This window comes from Nyctibius grandis, chromosome 23 (assembly GCF_013368605.1).
Source record: "Nyctibius grandis isolate bNycGra1 chromosome 23, bNycGra1.pri, whole genome shotgun sequence".
Taxonomy (NCBI): Eukaryota; Metazoa; Chordata; class Aves; order Nyctibiiformes; family Nyctibiidae; genus Nyctibius; species Nyctibius grandis.
In genome coordinates this window covers 1,256,979-1,276,508 of record NC_090680.1, presented here as the reverse complement: position 1 = coordinate 1,276,508, position 19,530 = coordinate 1,256,979, and the positions used below count along the sequence as shown (strand labels likewise).

The 19,530-nt window shown below is 44.2% G+C and overlaps 1 protein-coding gene across 2 annotated transcripts in view; it reads right to left on the bottom strand.

Moving 5' to 3' along the window:
* The window catches only part of GSK3B (glycogen synthase kinase 3 beta), a 143,620-nt gene extending 125,175 nt beyond the window's left edge, over nt 1-18,445 (bottom strand). The window contains exon 1 of one of the 2 annotated variants that reach the window (XM_068417571.1): nt 17,154-18,445. In XM_068417571.1, the coding sequence (XP_068273672.1) occupies nt 17,154-17,241 (88 nt within the window). In that variant the 5' untranslated portion in view covers nt 17,242-18,445. The remainder of the gene's footprint in view (nt 1-17,153) is intronic. The other variant, XM_068417572.1, reaches the window with a different exon arrangement.
* Nucleotides 18,446-19,530: the final 1,085 nt, after the last annotated feature.

Sequence of the window (19,530 nt, the reverse complement as noted above, 5' to 3'; positions counted from 1 at the left end):
CAAATTTCACTTCCAGGTTCGCCTTTTCCCTGATAATCCTGGCTTGTGCTTCAGACTGAATTTCCCTTTTGTGGAGCCCAAGCCATCAGACGGGTGCACAGTACTCCACATGTGGCCTCAACAGCAGTAACTACGACTCTGCTCATTGCCTGTCTCCACTGGAGTACACTACCCCGAATCACTTACCACATTTACAGCTGTATTGTTCAGATGTCCCAGTCATACCCACATCCCTGTGCAAAACCTTGTCCGTGCACGTTTCCAAATGATAGGCTTTCAACGTGAGCTCTCCACGTTACAGCACAGTATTCATGGCTACTGAAATATTCCTGTATATTATTGTACTCTCGTATTAGTGAAAGTAAGAATTTGCCCCACGTTAAAGAGTGTTTAAGAACAGAAAAGGCAAGATGCAGCAAAATAAGAAGAGTACAAATTTCACTGCCATTACTTAGATTTTCTTCAATGACTTGAGACTTCATATTCCCTTCCCACTGGCAGGAGTTTGAAGGGTGGTACAAGGAAGTATTTCTGCTTCAGTCACAGCCAAGGCAACTGTTGTTCTTCCCTATAACCAAGCAGTGCTTTTGGCTACACTGCATGACTTAATTAGCATGATTAAAAACTTCCCAGTTGGATCCACTGATGTGCACATCAATTTTAGTCCAAATCTGGAAATTTAATCTATTTGCATATGCTTCTACCACCACCTCTAAAGGGCTCCGAAAGCCAGCATCAAAAAAGTTTTAAAACAATTTAAAAAAACATATTTAAGACATTAGTACTTCTCTCCAATTTTTCTTCTCCATGAAAAAGTTACTTCAATAGTAACATCTACATTAACTTACAACTTCAGCCCATGTACCAGCTGTCTCATACTCATCTAATGCATCCTGAACTCAAAAACAAGCTTAGCGAAGGGCAAGGGGTTTGGGGAGGGGGGAGTGGTGGTTGGGGTTTTTTTTAACCTTGTCTGTTTTCAGAGAACTCAATTCACCTGAATGATTCCAATAAGGAAGAGAAACCACTTGGTTAGGCTCTACCTTACTTCTTTCCTAGCAGCCATTTCTGAGGCCAGGCTATTCTGCTGACTTCTTGTCACCATCACAGCATTGAAGCTGAAGAACATCAACAGAAGCACCCCAGTCTGTCACAGCTATCAACAGGGAAGAGGAACAAGTTTTCCACAATACCCAAGTTGTAAACTCTTCCATCATTCAGATGACGACAGCTGCAGACAAAAAAAGAACTGTGCGCCCTGACAGTCTAAGCCATCTAAGAGATGGACCATTTTGTGCATGTCAAAGTCAGAGCAAACACGAAGCACAGCCTTAAGCAAAGCACTGCCCAGAAATGAAGTACAAGAGTCTCCATCAAGAGCCTCTCTTGCAGCTAACAGTCTAATCCTTTTATCTGCCAAAGATTTAAAAGAGAAATAATAAAAGGCATTCTGTACTATTATTGTACCTTAGGAGAACTTTGGCATAAGGCTTCAGGGTTGTCATTTCTCCTCACTCGAGAGGATTAGAAGGAAAAAAATTAATTTCCCACCTATCTATTTTTGCATATTTGAAATCACTTGGAATATGGAAGCAAGGCATCAACAGAATTTTACAAAATCGAATTATAATTTTAAAAGAAGTTACATTAACAGTAGTTCAGGATTCCAGCCTTCCACAGTAACCTCATATGTACACTAAATAAGACTGTAGCTTTGAGAGGCACAGAAAAAGAAGCATTTGTTTAGTTCTACTCAAAGTTTCCGCACCAAATGGGAAATCACATCCCAGTACAGATGACCATTTTTGCTCTAAAGTACCTTTACAGTTTCTCATGTGAGAACTCGAGACTTAACAGCTTCACACATCCCTCTTACTTGTATGTCAAAAAGATAAGTCAATTAAAATTCCTAAAAATTTTAGGGAATAAAGAAGTGACAATAGGCAACACTGATTTTCAAGGTCCACATCAAATCCTTGACCTTTGAACCACAGCACTGATAAAATAAAAATATATCTATCTACATTCCATAGATTTAAAAGACCAGTAATTTGTTTTCTTCCTTGGCCCATATTCCATGCAACATCTGGTTTCTACACCCAGTCTTCAGCCACTTGCCCATTTATTAAATAAAAACTAAAGTGACTACTGTGAACAGAAAGTTATGTATTAAGGGATGAATATTCTTCATGCACTGGCATTATACACCAAAATAATGTACTTATACTGTAAGCTCTTTTGCACAGACAGCCCCTATCATAAGCTTGGTACTTATGGAGCTACTGCAATAGGGTCCTGGTCTATGCTCGAAGCTCTGAGCAGTTCTTCACTTGCGCTAAATTCTTTTGTGTTGAAGAAAGAACCACAGGATCAAAAATGGAAGGAAAGCATTGTTTTTCTCAGGACCCACATGAAGCAAGCTCTAGAGATCCCTCACAGAGAGTCAGTGGTTCTCAACTGCAGTACAGGACTACCAAACTAGAGCAAGCTTTCATGTGAACAGCACTTACATCAAAAAACAAAGTTCAGAGCCAGTTTAAACCTCTGACTAAAAATACAGCCTCCCCAACCATACTAAGCTTTTCCAAATGCAGTACACTTACCTAAACTCCAAGGCTAAGGAAGTTCTTTCAAAATTAGAGCTACATGTCAAGGCTAGAACACACCACGGCACATGCTCAACTCCCAGACTGAAGCTAACCTCTCTAGATAACCTATCCAGCCTTTAAGTGTTAAAGCTGTGGCCAGTTTCACAGATCCTCATCTTCACCTCCACTAACTGCCCGCAAGCTTCCAGTAGCACAAGGCTACTTCATCCCAAGGGGAGAAGGAACAGGATCAGTGTGCTACAACTGAAATTCATCCCAAGACCATGAAGAAACAACCAGAATGACAGAAAATAAGACCATAAGGGACCACAGGCTGTCTTAATTAAAACCTCTCCAAACTTCTATATATAAACTACCTGGCAACCCTCTTCATTTTTAAAACAGCCACCGCCAGGAATCTGACAGCCTTCCTAATCTATTCCAGTGCTCCCGTTGTTCTTGAAAGTTGACTCAACTAACTTAAAGCATGTTTGCTGCAGTTTAAGCCCACAAATTGTTTATCTCCAGTGGAGAAGAAAACAGCTTTGTCTTCTCTTCCCAGCTATCTTTAACATACTTAGAGAACATGATCAAAAGAAATCTCCCTTCAGTGTCCTCTAAAAGAAATCATCCAAAGTGCCTTCAGCTTTCCCTTAGAGCATGTTTTCTAGATGTCTGACCATTCCCCTTTGCCTGCAACTACTCTTCTCCCAGTACAATACCAAAACTAGGTGCTGCTCTTCAACTTAGGCTTATTAGCAAGTTGAGAAGCGAGCAGGCTAACTGCACATTTACATGACATTCCCGTTAACACACCCAGTAAAAAATCTGCTGGTTTTGCAACATCTATTGATTCATGGCCACTGTGAAAATATCTAATCCAGGTTCTTCTCTGCACATCTCCTGCCTTCCCAGTTATCCCCCACCCTGTTATCTGCACAGCCAAGTCTTACTGAAGACTAATAGGCTACATCTGCCCCTGCTAAATTTCATCCTACTTCGGTACCACTGCTGTGTCAAGATCATTTTGACCACATGCTCTTTAGTCCTTGGAGCACCTCAGAAGGGAACGCAATGTGTAAGTCTGGAAAAGTTCACTCAGATCAGCTGCAAAAAACTTACTACTATGCTTAAGAAAATTCTGCAGACCCCCTTGACCCATCCTCTGAGTTTGACCACAAGTCCTGACTAACTTCAAAGGAACATTTATTTTATAATGGCTGCAGACCCTTCTTAGACAAACAAAAGCCTGAGTTTCTGCCAGGATATATAAAATAGTTAACACTGTGAAAGTGAGCACGGACAACAAAGACATTTCATTTGTAAGAACAGACATACTGGGTCAGATCAAGGCTTTGCCTAATCCGCTTTCCTGTCTTCGAGAGCAGCCATAAGCAAACACCCAAAGAATAACACCACAGCAATTAAAATGAGGTAAGCATACAGATATATGCCTTAAACATATATACACATATGCCATATATATATATAAAAAGCACATCTGGTAGCTTTACCTAACAATAAATTACATTGTTCTCCAGCACTGCATCTTGTTGCCCATGTCCAACATCAGTTTATGGGAACAAAGAGCTCGCAACTGCATAAAGCGAAAAAAAATAAAATGATGCTGTGACTCAATTACTGGAGGAAAAAATTAACAGTAATCCATAAGAGTACCCATCTGAAGATTTTAGTGAATGACGTGTTTTTAAATAAGCACTTCCATGCCACACAGTTGACTCCATTTACCAACACGTTCCATGGCTGATCTCCTTGTAAGAGGTTTCAGTTATGTGATCTACGTATCCTTTTCTTCAAAGAACAGCCACAGGGTGGGTCACTTCGTAAGACTCTGAGAGTACTGCATTTCTTAAGAGCATAATAACTTCGAATAACTTCTAGAGGATTTTAGTAGCACAAAGGAATATTTTTTTCTTAATACTATACCAAGATGAAGCAAAAGTGATTCATAACTTCACCAGCCTACCTTCCTTCATTCTACAGAAGAAAATACACTCTTGAACTTTCAGTAGTAGCACCGACTCTCAATCCAGACGGTCCAACTTCCAATATGTCACTACAGTTCAGCTCCATTTTTCACACCATTTGAAGAGTTATACATGATATAGTCTATCTCAGGACATCCAAAGAGGCACATTTTACAAAGGAGAACACTTCATATAAAACTTATGAATCTGGTAGAATGCTAGTATTATTGCATTAGCTCTTTGTATTTTCATTTGAAAACAGGGGAAGGGTACTAGGAGGTAGCTGTATATTTAATACTTAATGACTTTATCTTCCACGCAAGCACAAAAACCAGTAATAAATAGGGCAGAGCTGATTCCATACATAGAATAATTCCATACAGTAGGGTTGAAGAAAGTGGTAAGAAACAACAATAGTCAAATAATCACTGTCTGACTCGCTGCATGTTTTTTAAGTATGAGTGGCTTTCATATCAATACAAACAGAATGAGAAATCAAAGTAAAACAGCACAAGAGATGCCCAGAGCAATTCAATGGATTTCAACAAACAAATCTCCAGGAGTTCAGTTACATATGCTCTCTTCAGTGTCAGATGAAAGCTCATTATTCCTCTTCATCTGCAGACAAATTCCCCAGCCCTTCATTAACTATTTTTCCTGACAAAATCCTGGACATTATCTGAATTTTTAGAAATACTTGCCTTTGTTCTCTACCATACTTAGAAATAACAGGTCTTTCAAATATACTACAGTCATGAAAAAATTGCATCTATAGTCTCAAAGCAAAACTGTAATACCCTACGTACAACAGTCTTCTAGAAAGTCTAGTCCTCGGCGCCGAGACTTTGTTCTCCTTACTGCAAAAACACCCTGCATCAGTTCCACAATTTAATGGACTACCGACATATTTTTCATATGCTTCTTCCTCATATTTCCCAGAGGCATACTAGTACACCAGACAGAGATACCACTCCTACCAGCCTTTTTTTTCCCCCGTGCCAGAATTGCTTACTCCATTCATGCAGACTCAAGGCATACCTGGCAAAGCACTGGGTGAGGGCTGCTCACCCCCACAGATGAATCCATACACCAGCAAAGCCCAGGGCACCACGGCTTTGGGACTTCACTGGAAGCACAGCAGCAAACAAAAATGCTGGGAGACGTGAAAGCGCCACAGTACAGAAGACATCAGGCTGCACCGTAAGTGCGTACAGACAAAATAAGCAAGTTAAAACCTACACGTTACCAGTCTTCTCAGAGACTCAAATAAGAATACCATGAGCAGCTTTGAAAGTAGATATAAACTTTTGTACTCATATAATATTAAGGTGCAAAATCAACCTACCCAAAATTTAGAATAAGAAAAGGCCACGGGTTTGCAGCATTTCTGTGACAGTACATGCTACATAAGCAGAAACCTAGCTTGAAATATCAACAGTATTGTCAAATCCCCATGCTTTTTCCACATACTAGTCATAGCAGTGCTACAGTAAGAATGGTTCAATGTAATGCTTGAATCACCTAGTCAAAAAAAGTGACCAGGTTAACTATAATTTCCTTTAAAAAAAAAAAAAAAAAGACAGAAGTACCTCTACTACAGGTGCAGTGTTAAAACTGGTTTGGGGATTTTGGTGTTTGGTTTTGTTTTTTTTTTTTTTTGCTTTTGCAATAATATCCTGAAAAATCCATGGGTATTGAATGCCAGCATTCAGTACAGATTGTTAAAGGTTCACTAAACAGTGCTACAAATACTTGTGAAACTTTTAAGTGTGTCTCAAGCCTCCCCCTATACCAAAACCTTTTAAACTCATTGAATGAAAATAAAGTCTTATTTAAAAGTCACATAGTGACTATGTCCTTATTTGAAAACTAACCTCTTATGAGTTTGAAAAATGCTCATTTTGTAGCCACGTACACACAAAAATCTTGACAATTTATCAAAATCAGAAATTCCGTTTTCTACTTCATCAGTATGTTCGTTAAAAATTGTCTTGCTGACAACTCACACGCAAAACCTGCAACGAGGAGAACAGTCTCCCGTAGTCACATCACACAAAGGGAAAAAGGCTTTTAGAGTGATAGAAGACAGCACATTAGGTTGCAAGGCAGCTTCTTTCAGAGCTCCCTTAGCAGCATCAAAATTAAATGTTAATGCTAGTGGGACAGGACATTACCAAGTCAAAGAACATATCATGTGAAGTCAAATGAGAAACAGGTTCGCTATTTCTGACAATACAATTATTGTTCAAGTATTAAAACATTATTCCCAAGTTTGATCTGCAGAAGTGTAATTAGTCAACCCAAATTTGGCAGAACATTTTAAAGCAGTCTACAAAGGCTTTAAAATGAAGCTCTAAAGCAAAGCCTTCACACATGGTCTAGGTTTAAATTCCAGATCTCAGAAACCTACATCATCTCCTCCCCTTCATATCATATTTCTGGCAATACATGTGTGTGTCTCTCTCTCTCCACTCACAAATGCATGTAAAATGTAATAGCGTAGAAGGAGCTGCTAGAGGACAATTTATCATGATTTGTTCTCATCTGGAAACTACTGATTTTGACCTGGTCTGCAAGGAACCCCTTCCTGATTCCAGCTGCTCTTCAAAAAACAAACAAAAAAAACCCCCCAAAACCAAAAACACAACACACACCCAAAGCAATGTCCCCACAATGTCCAAATAAACTCGAAGTCCTATGTTGCTACTACATGTTCTAAAGTAACTCTAGAAGAAATTTACATTTTGTAATTATGCTACCACATAAGAATGAAAATGAGGCTTTCACAAGACATTTTGAAATGCAGGCAGTGTCACTGTCTCAATATTAGTATTTCTGAAGTATCATAATTATGAAAAGTCTGGACACATAAACACCCCTCCACTACTCCCTTTTAGACTTGGCCCACTATAATCAAAATTTACAGTCAATCATTATCTGCTCAAACATTACCAGTGAAAAAATAATCTAGTGTATTATAAAACAAAAAGTCCACAGGCTATTGCATAAAGTCAAAGCATTGACACCACTCAGAAAATGCTGTTTGTTGCCTCATGAATATCTATACCTGTCTGCAAACTCCCACAGGCATTTCAAATGTGCCACCCGGGAAAACAGCCACCATTCTTCTGCTGTCACAGATCCCAACAATGCCCTTGTCAGCTTCCATGGACACTGAAAGCCAGTAACCCCATCCAAAGAGAAGCTTCAGTCCACTGAAGTTAAGTCTATCATGAAATAGAAGAGACTTGTAGATTTGGTAGTATTAATTACCCTATGAAGATCTTCTATTAACCCAACCACATTTCTAAAACACACTCTGAATGACATTCAGAGAATTTGGTGGTGAACTTTATTCCTCAGACATGTAAACAGTCCAACAAACACACTCAACTGCCATCCCCATAGCACTTGCATAATAAAAATCCATACACAACTCCAAACTAACTCATGCCTACCACACTGATCAAGGCATAGCGAGCTCAAAGTTGAGCTCAGTCTAAAAATGGCAGTACCTTCCCTTCTGGGAGCTGCAGTCAAAGCTCTCCCTGCCCTCCCACTGAGGAATGTAATCTGAATTTCAGGCCTCAAATTTCTGGAACAGTGAAGCTCTCCCACTCTGCACAAAACTTAATGCTTTTGTCTCTAGTACATTCACTAGTTGATCCACTAGAAAATAAAACCAAACAGAAAAAAAAAACACCTAGCTTTCCATGGGCCTTTAAAGCATTTCCTCAAGACTCAAATCAACTCTGCAGTCCGTTGTGGTTACTAAAACCTGTCATCCAAAATTAACAATTTTTGCAAACCTATTTCAAAGTCTCTAAAACTGAAATTTGATTAGTAAGGTTTCTCTGTCATTTGAGGAACACATAAAAAAAGGTTAACTTCCACCTACTACACTGCATTACACTATACATACCCGTGGCTCCCAAGCCAGTACATACAATCATGAGTAAGACTGCAAGACTAGAAGTGAAATGGTCAACAGATACAATCTTCTCAAGGACAACATTATTTTCTGCTTCTTTACGTTTCAATTGAGCAATTGTATATATGAAGAAAAATCATTCCAGAAGCCTTACATCTCACATGCAAAAAGTATGCCCTGGCATAAAGCTTTTATTCTCTTAGCAAGGCACAAAACATTCTGATGCTGATACTCAACCTCCCACAAATGTGGGGAAATTCATTTATGGTTATGGACTTCATTCACGGGGATACAGACCTGTGCCAAATGATTCATGTTTACTTGGCCAACAACCAAATATTCCGCTTATTTAAGCTGATGAATTTTTGTCCCCTTCCTCCCTCAAGGAAACCCATTCATATACGTCAATTCATTGTGTTACTTTTTTTTAAATAGATACCTAAAACAAATGAAGCACAGGAGAGATGGGATACAAATAATAGTATAGGTTCTACATAACTGTTTGCAGCAGGGTATGAATCAAGAAAACCAGACAGATTAGTGCTATCAGCTGCAACTAAATAGTTTTTCCTCTTTCTGCACTGCAAGAAAAATCAAATTCTTCTTTGCAGCAACAGTCACATTTTAGTTTATCTTTCTGCAAAACATATTCTTGGCCTGTCTGAAAATTAAACAATTGCCTGCATTCCTGGCAAAAGATACTCCTTTGAACTACAGGACTGTAACCGACAAGAATTATATTCCTACTAAAAAAGTCAAAACAGACGATGTTCTACAGTTGTGGCTATAAGAAGTCTGCCTTGGTTGGAAAAATTCAGCTGCTGCTTCCCTTCTGGTTGTAACTTCAGAGCCAACACCCAACTTCTCTCCTTCTAAGTGCTCTGATCCAAAAGCCTGGGGCAACTTTTGCAGCTACACTCAAACACACACTTTGATGCACGCACAGCAGCACGGTACTCCTAAGACCCATACACCCTCTACGGCATTACTTACCCAGTGGTATCCATCAAGACCATGTTCCCTTTCTCTTCTCATCAGCAGGTCTCTTATTATGATCATCTACTGTCAGGCACTTGGACTACTAACAGTTTCTTCAAATCTGCCCAACTGCCTGAAGAGACATGTCAAGCAATGTGACTACACCACTACATATTCCTGTGCTGTATTATGTTTAAGAGATGCTTTCCAGACTCAAAAATCAAATCAACAGAAGCTACGGAAACAAAGGAAAAATACTAGCAGCTATGTCTATAAATAATTCAACTCAAAGTTATCATAATACCAGCACAACAGTCCTTCATTACTTCCAACAGGACTACATACCTACAAAGCAAGAGACACTCAGCCATATTCAGACCTATCACAAAGTTATGACACTATATTTTTCTTAGCTGTAAGTTCTTCCTTACAAGCCAGCTGAAGTGAATTTCCTGTGGCAGGCATCAAGGCCCTCTGCTACCCCACAGTACTATTCCTTCAGCTAAATTGACTCCACGTTACTGATGCAGAGACCTAGCAAATCATCAAGAAATTAATCATGTGGAAGATACTGGGCAACTCACTTCCACCCAGTTAATATTAACTCACTAGTCAAGTGCATGTGCAGGAAGCACTGGTACTGGTACTAAGGTTACAGCCCCTCAGCTGATGAGGCTAGGCCAGAAAATACTGGGTCTGCTGCTATGGAGAAGAGGCAGTACTCTTGGCAAGGACTGGTACCATCCCTTCTGAAGGAGCTGCTGCTGTACAGCTTTTGTTAAAAAAAAAACAAAAAAAAAACAAAACAAAACAAAAAACAACAACAACAACAACAAAAACACAAAAAAAACCAAAACCAACCCAACAGCCCTCAGTGCTTGACATTGACAAGCTATCTTACCACTTTCCTTTCTTCCATTATAAACCAGACTAGGGTGAGAACACAAATTGCCTTAAATGCTTAGATCTCCTTCCCGTCTGCAAGAGATAAAAGTGCAGAACGAACTGCTTTGCTTTATTTCCTTTTCTGAACAACAGACAAGTCATCTGTAGCCAGAGCACCTAATGAAAAGATTATTTGATAGCACCAGTCATACAAGAAAAATCACTGTCCACTTGTTTCAGAGGTACATCAGTTTGACTTCTGGGCATCCACATTCTTAGAGGGCAATACAGAAATGCTTTCAGTAAGGTCTCCAATACGGATTTCTGTTGAAGTCATCTCATCTCTCCTACTGCACAGCCAGAACAGCACACAGCAGCACTGTCAGAGTATACAGGATTGAGTAGAACATGCGCTGTCTCATGGACTACACCTAGATGACTAACCCTCTCTCTACAGCATGGTAAGCCGGTACCAATGGGAGCAGGAAGGATTCTGAAGACTTGGTGAAAGCAGTTCTTCTACCTATAGCGTTTACTCAAATCGAGTTTGCAAAAGCTTCAGGTAGAGCTTCATTTTAGGCTTCTGTTTAATGTGATACAGCAGCGCCGACCAGGACACCTCGAATGGCCAAGACTATGATGTTGTAGCCATTTCTCACAGAAGTGTATCTTGCTACCATGCCTCACACCTTTCTCACCTTAAGACCAGATGGCTGCAATGCACTCAATATATGGCCACACTTTAAGTCAATTCAAAACATAAATCAATTCAAAACATGGCATAGACCATCATGCCTCCAAACTTACGTCTTCCCCAATGACAGCATGCAGCACTTCGCCAACAATCTCCATCAGATGAGCAGTGCCAAGGGGGGTCCCGGTTTTGCATCTAAAGAGCGAAGGTTTGACCTGTACAGCACTCTGGGGGTTTGAGCCTTTATGTCCAAGGGAGTACCTTTTCTTGCCACTATAAAAGCTGTAATTAGCATTTATTTTCAACATACATAAATAAAGGAGCATCTAGTTGTGCAGCTTACTGAAGGAAGTGCTGACAAGACAAAATTCTGGATTTTATACGGACTTGGGTCAAAGAAAAATCAGGAGAGATGTTTCAGGAGGCATTTAAGCTTTCAATAGACTCCTTTTCATAGCTGCTTGATTTTTAAAAGTTTTCTTCATCTTTCAAGGCTGCACTGGGCTGATGCTCATCAAATTCAGAAAGCAGCCAAGTAACTCCACCAGCCATAGAGCTTCTGCAGGAGACAGCCACTTTAGCACCTCCCACACTAGCTATGGGTGACTAAAAGTCCTCAGAGTAAAGTTAGATTTTTTTTTTTTTTTTAAACAAAAACAAAAGGGGAACAATTTCAGAAAAATGTGCAAGTCTTAAGTGTATAGAAATTTCTGGAAATTCAAAGGTAACAGATCTCCCAATTTAAAGTAAGACTCAAGTCATTCAAAACAAAAAGGGTCCAACAGCTTGAACCAAGAGGCTGCAAGCGTTCTCCAACCACCTTGCGTATTATTAGCGAACGCGTTCAAATAACTCAGGGGTTTAGCATTAATTCACTTCAGAAAATGCTAGATCTGGTCACTTAGCAAAGCTTTAACTGCAGGCTTTCAGGGTCTTCTTCACATCACTCATCCATCCAGTTCAAGAAAGAGCATGGAGTGAGGGAACAGCAATCGTCCACAAATTTGTATCATTATGAAGACCCGCAATGAGTAAACTGGACAGCAATATTGGAAAATCCTTTATGTTCTCTCTAAAATAGTGCTTAAAGATACAATACATCAAAATTAAAGAACTCTTAGGGCAGTAGAGGGAAACCCTTCAGCCTGTGGAGTGGTCTTCAGCAATATATGCCAAAGAACTACTACTTCTCTTATCCCCCAACAGAAAGATCAGAGTACATAAACGGCCACTGCTTTGTGATACCTACAAGGCCCTATCAAGTGAAGGGATGAAGTGATACAACAACTTCCAGAGCCAGGACGTATACATACTCCATAAGCCATGTGGGTTTCCACAGGTGTGTAAACAGGTGAACAAGATGGTTAAAATATTGCTAAGAAATACAAGAGGTGAATCAAGTGATAATACAAGAGGGGATCACCTCCAGGAAGCAATCTAGGGAAGAGGAAACCCGTGTAACAGTGACAGAACAAGAAAAGGTTCAGGATAAACCCCAATGTCTTACAAGAAAAAAGCAACCAAACTACCAACAGAAACGAGACATGGGGGATACAGCAGAATAATTAGACAAATTATCATTTGACAGGTTCCGTTGGTAGGCCTCACTTTTTTATTAGTTATTTTTCCGCTCAACTACTCCTAACGCTATGAATAAAGAGAAAACAGTCTGGCAGTGTCAGAATTAAGTACAGTAGATGGCTGTTTTATTCCTTTTCAGACTGCAAGGCATGACTTTGGGGCACTATAACACGAGACACTTTTCGCTGTAGTGCACGTGGTCATTCGCTGACTCCATTAGCGCATTTTTTTTCAAGTTTAGGCAGGAGGAAAGCCGTTCACCCAGCAGCAGTCAGAAAGCTGGACAGGGCTAGGATCAGCGACAGCCAGACATACAACGCTCAGCAGGCTTCTGGAAGGGAGTGATCTTCCTCTCTCCAGCAAGGAGAGCAGGATGGGCGGCTTCCAGTTTCAGAAACCAATTAGGCAGAAACTGCTATCAAAGCAATTGAGAGGGCCCTACCCTAAAACTGGGTTGAGAAACAGAAGGTGGCATTATCTCAATCGTTCTGCCAGTCTCAACAGCCCCGTTCATTCCTTCTCGCTGAAGTTGCCCAGGGTGCTCTTTTCCAAGGCTCTTCCTACACACACACACCAACCTGAACATCACACAGGATTAAACTGTCACCTAGACACCACGTGCTACCTAGAAACCAGTCATTTTTATGGCCTGACTTGTGGAGTGGCTACTCCCCAGAGCAACAAGCTCCCAGACTCCATTCCTTCATGAACCACTTTCTGAAGAGCCGTTACACTAACAAAAGATGCACCACGCTCAAACGCCAGCAGCAGCACCACGTGTGAAGAGCACACAGCAATATAGGGTTACTAAGCTATTGTGTTTTCAGGAGATTATACAGTACAAAAAAAAACAGTGAATCTAAGAAGAAAAACATCAACAAAACCCAAGTTTGGCACCACTATAACATTCTTCCAGAGAGTCTAAAATGAATTATTACAAGATTGTCCTTTAGATTTTGCAACCAAGAGTATGTGTACAATATTAGAATTCGCTAAAGCAAATAAAATTGCCTTCCTCACCCTCCAAGTTAACAAATTCTGTGTAACCAATTACAGAGCCATGACACTCCCACATGGAGCAAAAAACTCATGGCAAGCCTTAGCCATGACATTATTTACTGCAGACCAACAAGATAATTGGCTACAGTTACAATAAGTACTGCTGTCTACAAGGACTTGGTGTTACTTGAAACACTTATTTTCCAGAAGCTCAGGGAAGAAGGAAAAAAAAAAAAAAATCAATTCTACAGTCATTACATGAAAATTCTCAAACTGCAAACTTTGAGACTTCTATTTTTATACAGATATTTTTGGTCATGTGTTGCATGACTACCCTTTATATTTCAGGATTATTTTTGTCCCATTTGGGAAACAATGTACATCTGGAAGCAATGCAAAAACAACTAGGTGAAGAACAAAAGGAAGCATCAAGCTCATACCTCTTCTCTTATGCTGTAACAAGCAGGTTGGTAGTATCAGCAAGTAGAAAACTGGAAGCTCAGCTCCCTCCTGTTGAGGGACAGGCTCAACAGAAGGAGCACACACTCTCTTTTTTGTGCAGGGAAAGCCTCCAAACCCAGCACTACAGAACTGCACAAAGGATAACCTGCTTGAGAATTACTTCAATGTAGAAGTCCATATGGTGGGGTGGCAAGAATGGTGGTGCAATTTCAAAACCCCCAAAATATAAACAGAGGAAAAAGAAAAACAGGCAGACTTCACAAGGTACTCTTGATGCTGGTAAGGCTTGAAAGAGACACAAGAAGGCCACAGGGTTCCTACTCCTGCAGAAATGTTAGAACCCTTGTAACGTCTATTAGAGAGCGAGGAGAGCAGCACGCATGAGAAGTCACCTTTCCCAACAGCCAGAAGAGAAGCAGCTGTTGATAATCCTTTCATTCAAGGGGCTCAGGCTTTCTTACCAACTTCTAAGATCAAAGTCACATAAATTAAGCCTAATAAAATACACAGGGAAGAGATGAAAAATGCTTGCTCACTCTTTCTCCCCCACATACCTTGGGGAGAAGGGCAATCACCATATGGTTCTAGTACTGCTCCTCCCAGGTGACACAAGTGTGTCCTCCTCCACTACTTTATCAACCCTTTCCTCACTGCTTAGATCCATCCTTCCTAGGTAACTGTTGCAGTGCTCAGCCAGCAGCAGCAACAGCCGCAGAGACACCAGAGCAAGAGTGACTTCATCACTTAATTTCGCCATTACTCTGGGCTTACAAATAAAACCAAGAAGGTTGACATCAAACAAGTCAGGATTTGCTCCCTGATGACTTGGAAAAGACCTGCACCAAGACAGATGTACTAAAGATGTCCGAGAGACTCAGAAAATACAATCCATCAATTTTCACCTGCCTCAGGAGGACTCTTTTGTCCCAGCTTTCACTCAAACAGGCTCAGAATGTAACTAAGTATCAGTCTGTAAATATATAGCAAAATGAAAGAGCCAGCAAACTCTGTTCACCATACGAGGGATTTTTTTTTTTTTTTAATCGATAACTTGCTACACCATGGTAAGATGTTACCAAAACCCATGAGAACCAGAAAAACATAACCCTTTTTGACATCCAGGAATTTTTTTCTCTCACAAAGCAAAAAAAAAAAAGTTAACTTCCTGGACTGTGTTACATGGATGGATTAACTGAAAATATAAACTGCATTTCTCACAGAGGCCTTGTATGTGCTTCTCTTGCTTTGTTCTGACATTTTTTTCCAGACAGCAGAAGGACCAGGAGCACATGACTACAGCGACTGTGGGGGTTATCACAAGTGGCGTGTGCTTTATGCTACGGTCTTTGTTTCTCCCTCAGTGTTATACACTTGGGATTGAATCATACTTGCAAACTTGTTAGTCTGCATCAGTTAGCACCCTCTCCACAGGCAAGCATCCATCTAGTCTTTGACCTCAAATACACAGGAAAGGAGCATCAATGACCTTTCAAGAATCAAGCTGTAGAGCTTGAATAAGACAAATTTAGTTGCTCAGCATAACAGGTCTAGGTCTCGCTTGGCTTAGACAGCCACCTGCACAAATACTGATCAACAAGACCTGCTTCCTATTCCACACGCGCATAAAGTAAAACAATAAATTAAAATGGAGTCACCCACAGTTTTTCTCCATACAAATCAAGAACCCTTAATAAATGCTAACGCTGGACCTGATCAAACATACGCTCTTCTGCTGCTAACATGGGCTAACTGCCCCCGTGTTTTTTGAAGCGCTGCAGGCACGCTGATCATGCAGATCCAAGGCAGACTACAGACCCCGAGCCCAACGCTCTCTCCAAGGCTTTAACCGCAGTGGAAGACATTTCGATGCAGAAAAACGTCAGAATTTCTGATCTGTCAAAAAGCTCACAATCTTACAGTGCTGTGGCATGAAATGCACAAAACAGTAGGATACACGCACGCACACACAGAGCCATGTCAGGTGTGGCTGTACGGAGGTATCGAATAGATCGATCGAACGGCAACGCATATCAAGCATTCCAGGGCCAATAAAGATGCCACCCTGCATTTCCGTAAGAAAAAGGAAAATATCTCTGAAAACTATGCTACTAATATGCCTCTGGAAGAACAATTTAGTTGTTAATATGAGCACATTCAAATCAGGAGTTAAGAAATTCCCTATTATAAACATACAGCAAATCTTTAGCCACTCACAACAGGGCCTTTTTCCATTCACGCTGTACGTTTGATCAGATGTAATATATATTTTTAATTCACATAAACCAGCTAATCCCACAAGCTAGAATACAAAGGATGGGCACATATTAAACGCAATTTCCAACATGCCTGTGCAGAATAAAGCACAGGCCTCATTCTTAAAAAAAAAATATTCCTCTGATCAGAAAATTGGAAAAGGCACACCGAGCTTGACATAACTACTCCATAGGCTCACATGTCAAAATAACCATTTCTTATCCCCTATATTCATTTTACCAGAGCCTGGAGCATATTAGACAGACACCTTTTGTAAGCCTTCCTCCCCCCCACCTTTTTTTTTTTTTTAATGGGCTGGACTAAAAGGTGCTCACACCCGATCTCCGGGTGCACGGAAAAATCTTCCCAGCTCTCTCCTTCAGAGCCAGGAGTGCTTAAAAACACATAATGAACGCGAACGCCGCGGCCGTACCTGCCCGCCCGCAATTCATTTCCTCCTTCCGAGGCGGAAATAAAAAGGAAATACAGGCTGTGGAGCTGCCAATCCGTTTCACAAAGGGAACAAAAAAAAAGAAAAAGGCTTTTTAATGAGCCAGCGAGGCCGCGTACAGCGCTGGCAGCCATCGGAGGCCAAGGAAGAGGACAAACCACCCGGGGTTTTTTTGTCCAACAGGCCCCAGTGGAAGCGGCGGCGTGCGCCTATTCAAGGTTAATGGGAGGTGGGGGGGGGAAGGGGAGAGACAGGCGAAGGGAGGAGGGGGAAGAGCCCCGGCAGGGCCAGGCAGGCAGACAGCCCCCCCACCCACCCCCGCGCAGGGCGGCACGATACTCACGGCTAACTTTCATGCTGCCGAAGGCCGAGGGCTGCTGCACCGGCTTGCAGCTCTCCGCGAAGGAGGTGGTCCTGGGCCGCCCGGACATGGTCTCCCGTTCCTGCTCTGCCCCGATCACCTCTCTCTTCCTGCCTTCGCCCTGCGCCTCGCCCCGGCGGCTCGGCGGGCCCGCCTGCCGCTCCCTCGCTCGCTCAGCTGGAGGAGACGGGCGGGACGCGCCACATGAAACGCCGGGCCCCCCCCTTCCCCCCCCGGGGAAGCCCCCTCCCCTCCTCTCGGTCTCTGTCGCGCTCTTCGCCCGGCTTCTTCTTCCTTCTCCTCCTCCTCGCGCCGCCCGTTGCTCACAAAACCATCCTTCCCGGCAGCGCCGGTGGGTCCGAGAGCCGCCTCCGCCCAGTCCGCAGCCCCCCCGGCGCCGCTCCCGCTCCCGCTGCCGGCCGCGAGCGAGGGGGGTTTGCTAGGCCGCGCTGCCCCCACCCTGGGCGCCAGTCACATGGGGCGGAGGCTCACGGCCCGGCTCCTCCGATCCCGCCGCTGGCTTTCTCTTCCCCCCCCCTTTTTTTTTTTTCTTCTTTTCTTCCTCCTCTTTCTTCCCCCTCCCCTCTCTTCGCCTTCCCCCTCGCCTCTGAGGGAGGCGGCAGGGAACGGGACTATTTTTTCCCCGGCGGAGGGATCTCGGGGCTCCCGAATCCACCGACGGGAGGTGTGGCGGTTGCTCGCAAGGGGATCCGGCAGCGGCGGTGGGATCCGCGGCGGGCGGAGTAGAGGTGAAGCGGCCCGGGCGGCCTCGCTCGGTCTCTAAGGCTTCTCAGTGACGCGCTGAGGCGGCGGCTCCGGTGCGGCTCCTCATTGCGCCCGCAGGGGCAGCTGGCGGCGGCTCAGGCTGGGGACGCTGCACTGCGGGCGGCGGCGGCGCAGGCCATGACGGCGGCGGTGGCTCCCCGGCTCCTCCTCAGCCGGCCCCACAGCGCTGGCGGCGGCTGTTGCTGCTGCTTCCCCGGGCGTCCAAGGCGCACGGGATTCGCCCGCCCGGCTGAAGCCTCCTGCCGCTCCCTCCCGGCGCCGGCTGCCTCTCGCCGGGCCGCCCTCCCCGTTCCTGCCGATCAGTCCCTTTGTCCCCGCTGCTGCCTCCGCTGCGTGCCCGGGCTCCTGCTGCTGCGCTCTGTGTGTGCGCCAAAGTCGCGCAGCCGCCTATGCCCGTCGCCGCCCTACGCTGCGGAACGGCCGTAAGCACGTTCTGTGAATACCCAGCCGAAGATCCCGACGCACTCGCTAGCCCCCAGCCCGAGGCTGTGACGGAAACACCCGAGCCTCCTCGGGACCAATCCGAGGTCGTTACGGAAATACCTCTAAGGGATCGTAACCAATCACGGGCGCAGCCGAGTCTTCCCGAAGCCAAACGGAGACCCAATCGGAAAACGCTGCCGCCACCCTAGCAGCGCGGTCGGGGAGCCAATAGGAAGGAGCCCTCTCTTCCGGCTATTGCCGGGCCAACCCGAAGAGCGCCGAAGCGGGAGAGCCAATCAGGGGGCGCGCTACCTCTGCCACACAGCCCTGGGACGGTCTCAAGCCGCAGCCCGAGGCGGAGAACGGGCGCGGGCTCCGATTGGCTGGCGGCGATGAGGCGGCCCGAAGACGCAACCCAGCTCTCCGCGACGGACCAATCCCTGAGCCCGGGGCCGCGGGCAGCGCCCGCTGCTGTTGGGCCGCGGCCGCTCACCTTTATGACCTCACCGGGCGCACAGGGCGGGGCCGGGGGGGAGGAGCACGCATGCTCAGTGCGGCACGAAGGGCGGGCCCGAGGGCCACCGCCCCGTGCCCTCGGGGAGGCCGACACTGCCGCTCAGGCCCTCCCCGCCCTGCTGCGGGGCCTGTCCCACCGTAAGGCGAGGCCGCTTGGGCAGCGCAGAGCCGAGGGAGCGGAGCAAAAGAAAACGCTGCCGGAATGCCCCAAAATAATGGGGTTTGTGCCTAAAACCGTCAGGGAGTGAGTTCCTGTGGGGCTGCCTGCAATCCCTGTCAAGTTGGCAAAGACTGAACCGGCCGTGGCTACCACATGCGGTGTCACCCGTAGGCCTTTGGTGCGCTCGGTGGGAAAAGTCGGCGGCTGCGGGAAAGGGGTAGCGATGTGGTGAGGTGACTTGTTAAAAAAACACAAGAAGGGTATGCTGGAAGTCGCAGAGGTGGCACACGAAGCGGTGGTAAAGCTGTTTTGCAGACACTGGGCCGAGCAATGGCCGATCGAGACTCTTAGAAAGTTATCCCGATTCAGCCGTTACCAGCAAGACCTTACTGGAAACACAGTTTCTGTTAGAGCCACTAAAACGGCCCTCGTATCCCCATCTCGGTGCCTCCACGAGTGGATTTTGCTTGGCCC